Genomic DNA, 8,691 nt, shown 5'->3' with positions numbered 1-8,691 from the left:
GTCAAGCTTTTAATTCTCAAAGGGCACGATTATTGATGCCAAATTTTGAAATTCATTGCCATTTATTGTAATTTTTTAAATAACGGGTCTTAGATTTCAGATAGAAGTTGAGACAAGACCGATTTTGCAGGCTGAAATTGCTGGTAGTCCTTGCGCTGTTGCTAGCAGATTGTATCAGCTGTAGCTTGCTTTCTAACGTTACCTCCATCAGTTCGTTTAAAACGCCTTCTTGCTGACTGACATTTAAACCCTATTAAAATGATCATTAATATAGACTTGATGTCTACATGCATGAAATCAGTAATGAATGAAATCACTGTCATGGATAAGCTAATACATTTGGCTGGGTCTGTTCGAGTGTTAAATTGTTAAAGGGCTAATGTTAGCCTGCACTCTAACATTAGCACAATACTTTTTTAATGACAAACTGTAACACTTGGTTACTACTTTAGGTGGTAAACTAGTAGGCTTAATATTTGCAGCAGACAATACAACTATCAATTCACAGTAAAATAGATAAAATGAAAGAGTGAAGGAGAAAATTAGATTATAGATATAGCAAAATATATTACAGAATATGTTCCATCCATCATACGTTTGACTTGTCATATACATTTTACCCTACTCTGTCACATTAGGAAATACAAAACAGCCCTGTGTCTAATGATCTCATATCAAAATAAGGGTGCAGTGTCTTACAAAACTTATTACACATGATGTTCTGATCATGGTTTCCTGCATTCCTAACCAATGATAACAACTCTTGTTTTTTATCCTCATTTAGTAGATGAACATATTTTATTCTTGAAAGACACATGAAAAATGCTCTACACTGCAGCTTAGTGCCAAATTCGAAGACACTTTTATAGCTCTATATATCTCTACAGTCCTCCTCCCTTGTGTTTCAGGGATAGAATTAGGTGCTCTGTATAATCTATGATTACTTGGAGCATTGAGCAGACGTGCAGTTTTAAAAGGAGAATGGAAACATTTCCATAATATCACAATCTCCGTGCTGTCCATCATTCCATCTGGATCACATGCTGATGACTGGTTTTCCCATACTGAAATAGACTAAACTGCTGTCAACTTACAGGGTTATTCTTTACATTTTTAAGTTAGGATCTACCACTTCCTCTTGTGCAATGATCACAAAGGACACGTCAAGGAGGATGTTACATGCAACATGTACATCATTTATTTCAATACAAATGTTACAGCATATACATTTGCTTTTTCATAAATACCACAGGACACCACATATTGTAACAGGCTTCATTACCTTAACAGTGACAAAAACTTGTGCGAAAAATAGCTTGCAAACATTTAGTAAACATTCAGCTGAGTGACAGCTTTTTTCACTCTGGCCATGAAAAAAAGGTTCACATATAATAGGTTTACTTCTCATATGACGGCGAAAGCAATATTTAAGTTTCATCAAAAATTCACATTTACATACATCAATTTATCAGAACAGTCCGCCTTCAACGACATCTGTGCTGACCGATCATTTCATTTTTAGTCGCAAACAGGAAAGAGGACTTCCACAATAATATTATGGTACAAGAGAATAGGCGTAACTCTCCAGCCATTTATTGTTTATAGTTCATGAATGCAAACGTGGACTCAATTGTTTAAAGATTCTACAAATGTTCCATGAAAGTGCTACGTATATAGTGCTGCTTTAAGTTAATCATGGGGTGCTGTTTTTGGTGGGCAACGTTACTTTTATTAAATAGGAACAATAATGGATCAGTGAGGACAGCATTAGAATTAGCCCACCTGAGCATCCATTATGTAAAAATCAATCAATCAATCAAATCAATGTCAATCCATGACACTAAAAGTGTATGTGCCACGTTGTATTATATCCTCTAAGACTTGTCTTAAACCCAGAATCCACCTTTAAAAGAACCTTTTACCTTTGCACAGTTGGTATAACCTCACCCTGTGGATAAGATGGGTACTCTAGAGCCAAACTTTGGTGGCTGAACTGAATGTTCATTGTCTGCATCAGTAGACATGGTTTATGGTTCCAAACCATCAGCTTTACTCGGAATGTTTGTAGTGTCAGTTAATCATTCAGGACTCATTGCACATAACTGTGTTGTGTCCTCCAGCATGAGGAGGTGAAGACATGAATTACATTCCTTATTATACAAGCGTATTGATGAAACAGTATCCATCAATAACTCTGAGACAGCTGAGGTGCAAGGAGAGGCCACTGCCAGGAGGGTGCAGTGTGGATATATAGTTCACAACCTACTCCACTTGGACTAAAACAGATCACTTTGAAAGGAAATGTCACCACAGGCCACAAATACATCACCACAAATATATAGCAGACATGCAGACAATTATTTGTGAAGTGCTTCTAAAAATGTGTTAGATACAGACCTTTTTTGATCCAGCTGCAATTCATTTATTTGACGACAATTAATTGCGAGTGAATAAATACAATAGTCATATATCAAAATCTTGGTCTAGGATCTTTATCTGCTTTGTGCTTTGTGCATGCTGTACAGTGAAAATGTTTAAAAAAAAAAAAAAAAACCCTGGAGAACATTTGTTATGACATTCAACCCCTGCATTTACTTTGCTGCAAATCCATGAAAAAGAAAAACAGAAAAAAAATCCACATACTGGAAAGCTTGTTTTTCACATGGCAAACATTGACGTATGATGACACCGTAGTTACGTCTATTCCTAAGGTCTGTGACAACAGTGCTGACCAAACCTAGCGATACAGTACATAGAGATTCCTCTGAGGGAACAAAGTTCACAGTTTTGACGGTGTCAGCTGACCGTACTCCAGAGGCAACGCTACATGCACTAAAACACAGGTCACTAATACCGATATAGACTGGCAGAGAATCCCTACTCCCCCTCCTGTCTTCACTAGCCACATTTAGCATACTGTCATTTTGATCAGAACATACTAGAGGCAGCCAAACTGACTGGAAAAAGGGGGTTACATCTGCAGCAACACATCCATTACTCCTCCTCTTGAGAGTAATGAAGCCATTTAGCAAGGGAAAAGTGTGTACATTCTCCTATTCAAGCCCTGCACGCTAAGTGTTCATCTCCATTAATGCTTGCTTATGTATAAAAAAATGACATTCCCAAGAGCCAAGAGTCTCATTTCAGGTTGGGCTATTAGATCTCATCACAACCTGCAAATTGGGAACTATATACTTTGTAATCTACTAATCTATTTCAATGTTGTTTTTAAGGGGGAGTTATCTGATTCTCCAGCAAACAGCGGAGATAATGGATTTATCAGTGTTTATTGGGCTGGGCTCAGCTGGATTGGGGCATTTCCTGGAGACTACACACCAAGTAGACCAGACACCAAACACCACAGTGACTGAAACAACTGTAACAGCTGAGGCAATGCTCAGTGGAGTGTCTTATCCAAATGTTTGACTGATTTTTTGACTGATGATTGAGACATGCATTTACTGTGAGGAGAAATGTCAGAGAGCGGTGACAAAGATGCACTGCTCAGGACATCTCCTCATCTCTGTTCATTGGTCTGACTAGTCACAACCAGGTCTCGGGCCTGGGACTTTGTTATCACTTGGCTATTTCGACGCACTGTTTGTTATTGTGTGTAGTTTGTACCCTTGTGCCATGACTAAGGAAACAGCTTCTCTGGTTTCAGTAAACACATGCTGAAACACAGCAACCACAACCTTTTAGAAACAAACAGGGCTTGTGCAACAAAAAGGACAAGTGTAACAGTAGCTACCAACACATAGAGGGGACAAGAGACTGCATTATAGTTACGTTACTGTATAATGTACCAAATACTGATCTATATGTTGCACAAATGAACCTATAGACTGAATGCAAGATATGACCTGCAGGTTGTGCAGTAGCAAACTGCAAAATTTCATTTTAATTTATTGAATAACAGCTGCAAGCTTTAAAGGTCAATGTCCAGGATTAACCGCATTAACCATAATGCCATCTGCTTTGCACAGAAAGAAATTAGATACCTTCAGGGCTGATACTGGAATTTGGCAGATACAACATATACAAACTTGAACGTTTTATCATATGACTAACAGAGGATGGCCCCAGGCGTTTCTCAGCTTGCACCAATGAGATGTAGATAAATTCATAACTCTGGTGCTATCTGCTGGCAATGGAAACTCCTATGCAACAGGCTGTAAAACACTAAAGCAGGGAGCAGGGCCTCACAACATTGCTGAGCAGTGAGAGAGAGAGAGAGAGAGAGAGAGAGAGAGAGAGAGAGAGAGAGAGACAGGTTCTGCCACACCTGTTGTTGATCATCTTTCTCACTCAGTGGGCCCATCAAAAAAATGGAAATGAAATGAAGCCAAATTATAATTTTGCCTTTTGGAATGTATTTTTTCAAACAAAGCACCAAAGAGGCATTAAGTTTGATCCTTCCATACTTATTGTCCTTTTTCAGATGAAGATAAGGACTCAGTATCCATGCCAAATTGGCAATGGAATTTACAGCATCCAACAACATTAACGTTGAATTTCAAAAACATATTTATGCCTTGTGAGATCTTTTGCCAAGAACTCTGAGATAAAAAAACATGCCCACAAATTGGAGCCAGATAATTATAAATTATAGAATGCACAGACCATTTGGTAGAGTAAATATACAGCTGAGATACTGCCCTAGAGTACCTCCTGTGGACAGTGAGTTAATGTGAACTAGTTCTGATAGTCGTTCAAGAAACAAATATTGAAAAAGGTGATGAGGTAGATGGAAATTAAACATAAATGTAACAAAAAGACGAGTGATCTACCTACAGTATTTTATTATATGTGTTGAAAGAGGAGGAGAAATACTTTCCTCAGCTGAACATGATTAAGTTTTTAAGCAGTCTCCAGAGACTTTACCAGTCAGTTTGACTGGTCTTACCTTCATTAGTCAACTGGAAAAAGTTTATGATAGCAGTGTAAACATGTCTGGTTCGCCCTGTTGACAGAAGTCTCAGGGATCTCAGTTTAAAGGACAGTTGTTACAGTTTTTAGGCCTTTGCTGCAATTCCCATTGGGGTCCACTGCTCTGTCCACAACACGGCAGATCCCCGTTCCCTTCCCCAGACACCCTTCATTGCCCTCACTGTCTTCCGAGCTGCCCTTACTCCTCCCTTGCTGCTCGCTCTGCCAGCTATGCCTGCTGTAGATGTATCCATTCACAGGCCCCGGGTTGCTGAGGCGGTTCCTTTTCATGCAGAGGATTTCCTTGAAGGCATACCTGAACTCAGGACTCCGACAGTATATTAGTGGGTTGAAGGCAGAGTTTGCGTAACCTATCCAGTTGAGTATCCTGAAGGTGAGGTCGTTGTGCTGCTCTTTCCATATGGCCACCACCACATTGAGCAGAAAGAAGGGCAGCCAGCACAGAGTGAAGATCCCCATGATGATGCCCAGTGTCTTTAGGGCTTTGTGTTCCCGCAGACAAAACTTGGCCTTCTTTTGGCCACGCCCATTGTTGGCCTCCAGAGATTTGAGGTTGCTGTTGTCGCTGTTATGGAAACGTCCCACACTCTGGTCAATCTTCTTCAGTTGGCGCTTGGCCTCCTGGAAAACGCGGCTGTAGACAAAAACCATGATGACCAAAGGGATGTAGAAGGAGATGATAGATGAGGTGATGGCGTAAGCCATATTGGTGTAGAATTCGCAGCAGTTACTGTCCGCTATGCACCTCTGGGCTTCCTCATCATCTGATATCCACCACTTCATGTGGATGGGCAGGAAAGATATCAAGGCGGCAATCACCCACACCAGCACAACCACAATGCGAGCTCTGCACTTGGTCAACATCGACTGGTAGCGGAACGGAGAAGTGATGGCCAAATAACGATCTATAGCTATGACACACAGGGTCTCGATGCTTGCAGTCACACAGAGCACATCGGTCGCAGTCCAGAACTCACACCAGAAACTACCAAAGTGCCATGTCTTAAATATGATGTAACAGGCACCAAAAGGAACCACAATGAGACCCATGACCAGGTCAGCACAGGCCAGGGATGTGATAAAACAGTTGGTAACATTTTGGAGACGCTGGAAGCGGCCGATTGCTGTTATGACCAGGATGTTGCCAAAAACAATGGACAAGACGAGTAAGGACATAATCATGCCCAGCAGGATCATTGTTGCCTCACTGTAACTCTCCTCTTGCTTAGCTGGGTCTGATGTGGTGACCATCTTTGTACTCACATTGAGGTACCCTGGGGGAGTTGTACTTCCCATCTAGAGACCACAATGGATAACACACACACAAAACACACACACACACACACACACACACACACACACGGAAGTTAAGATCACAATTTAAAACTTATATATATAGTTACTATTAGTTACTATTATACAATTAAAAGTGGCCTGATGAAAACAGAAGATAAAAAACTAAAACTGTTCATAGAAATTATATGCATATAAAACTAGTACTAACAAATGTGCCCTCATGTCTGTGTTATATTCAGAAAAGAAAAAAAGGAGAACAAAAATTTCAACTGCAACACCACAAACAAACTCATCACATCCTGTAAGGCTTCAGCAAGCACGGCTTATAGTAAATCATAAACAAGCCAACAAAAAATAAAAGTACAAACCTCCACAGGTAGCTGTCTTGTTCCCTGCCTCCCATACAAAGTAGAAAAATCACTGTTCAGGTAGTTCCTGCAAAGTATTCCCTGTCACATGTCCTTTGTACTGTCTGTTTTTTTTAATCTCCGTGTGTCTCTCTCTCACTCACTCAGTCCCTCAGCTGAGCAGTGTTTCTTCTAATGTGTCTCCCAGGCTATTTGTCAGAGCCCTTATAACGTGCAGTGATGACATCATGGTCAGTGCTCAGCCAATCAGACAGCCAGCCTGTGGAGGGTGCTGAGAGCTCCTATGAGTTTGAACACATTGTCCCTGCAGCCGTTGCTGCAGGGCTGCAGGAGAGCAAAGCTGCAAGCACAAGCAAAGACTTTTTCTGACTTTTATTTCTAGCTTTATATCTATCTAAAATATTAAAAGTCCTCCAAATACACACTAATTTAGAATGCAAGGATCATGTTAAAAGTTGCAATAACACATTTAGTCCAGCAGTAGAGAACAGACTTTGCCTGTTAGTCTGCAGGAAATCAAAAACGTGACGCTTTCTTCTACTTGATAAAGTGAGGAGAAAGTTAAACCAACTTTAGTGTATAATCTATAATTTATTGGGAGGTCTGACTTTTACTGCTCTCCTGGTAGTGATGAAACCTTGGCGTGTGTTAGTGTGATAAGCTTTTCCTGCCATGCTGTTTAACATAAAAATGTAGACTACAGCATACACTAAAAATTTAGAGTGACTGAGTCCTTGAAGATACATGAAATCAAAAACATTTGTGTTTATGTAATGCTACAATGATAAATATCTAAAGGTTAACCTACAGAAAATTCCCTTTCTGCACCCGCTGCCCTGAGAGTGTACCCTGCAGGACAAGAACAAACTCTCACGCTATACCACATAAAAACAGTTTGTTTGTAGGATTCAGGACAAATTTGCATTGCTTTTTGTATTAGTCTATGCAAATATTCTAACAGTTAGCTATTCATTGGAAGGCCTCTATTTAAAATGTATATGACTTTCTATTCAAATTGTGAGACAGAATTAGCTGTTCTATCTATGTATTAGATAAACAAACATAGAGCTCTGTGTTGGAACCAAAATGCTGTCAGTGACAGATGAAAAAGCCAGAGTGCTGTAAATCAGCTAAATCTAAATGTTTTTTTTCTCCGCTCCTGTTTGTGCCTAGCCCTGCTTGCAAAAATCGTTGTAAAATCTATGCACCAACACTAAAAAACTATCACTATGAGAATGTATAGACATAGGTTTTTGTATACAAGCATGAACTGAGTATGTACTTAAACAGTTAGCAAGTTAAGACGCACATCATCCTATTTAAAGTGAGAGCCCTAATAACTTCCAGACCATTTGGACTGGGGAAGCACTAGAGGGCTGATCTAAGATTGCACATCACACGCAAATAGATTCATTCTCTGAATGAATGTTTTACAGGCACACAAGACGCAGAAGACAACAATATAAGTGTTTACTGGGTTCTGACACCACATAACTCTCCAAAATCTGACAGGAATATGCTGTAAATGGAGACTTTTTCATTCAATATTTACTGCATTTCTGTCCTTGTCATGTGCTCAACTGTCTTTGCGTGGCTGCTTCAGGATTTAGTCCCTGTCACATGAACACTATATTACTGCAGTAAAACGATCAATGCTCTTTCAGACAACTGTCATCAAGAGATGAACACATTTTTTCTAGCTCTTCTTGTTGTGTAATGATTTTGGTGGAGTTCTCTTTAATAAAAATCACGAGTTGAGGCAAGTTAGTTACAGTGGGAGGTCAGGCTAGGTTTATGAATAATGTAACCATTATAATAGAGCATAGCTTATAAACAGGCCTTTGAGATAAGTAGGTGTGTTTAGTTCTCTAAGGGTGCTCACAAGTGTGTTTGTGTGTGTGTCCAGGTCTGTGCTAACCTCACTGAAGGAAGTGGTGATAGTTTCCAGAGCTCTGACCTTCAACGACTGCTGACGCCACAGGCACAGTGTTTCATCCATGCACTGTACATCACAATGAGCTCTCTCACAAAAGTCTATATGACTAATGACGCAACAACATATCCAACCAGTGTATCC

The 8,691-nt window shown here is 39.9% G+C and overlaps 1 protein-coding gene across 1 annotated transcript; it reads right to left on the bottom strand.

Moving 5' to 3' along the window:
• Positions 1–1,168: 1,168 nt before the first annotated feature.
• adrb2a (adrenoceptor beta 2, surface a) lies at positions 1,169–6,786 on the bottom strand. The gene is made up of 2 exons (XM_051420523.1): positions 6,615–6,786; positions 1,169–6,246 (listed from the first exon to the last, which is right to left on the bottom strand). Exon 2 carries the CDS (start codon positions 6,244–6,246, stop codon positions 4,993–4,995), a length of 1,254 nt encoding a protein of 417 aa, XP_051276483.1. The 5' UTR covers positions 6,615–6,786; the 3' UTR covers positions 1,169–4,992.
• Positions 6,787–8,691: the final 1,905 nt, after the last annotated feature.

The sequence above is a fragment of the Dicentrarchus labrax genome, unplaced genomic scaffold (assembly GCF_905237075.1).
Source record: "Dicentrarchus labrax unplaced genomic scaffold, dlabrax2021, whole genome shotgun sequence".
Lineage (NCBI taxonomy): Eukaryota > Metazoa > Chordata > Actinopteri > Moronidae > Dicentrarchus > Dicentrarchus labrax.
This window is presented reverse-complemented; position numbering and strand designations above follow the sequence as displayed.

Coding starts and splice junctions, on each gene's coding strand:
- adrb2a (XM_051420523.1), bottom strand. CDS start 6,246: ATGGGAAGTACAACTCCCCCAGGGTACCTCAATGTGAGTACAAAGATG.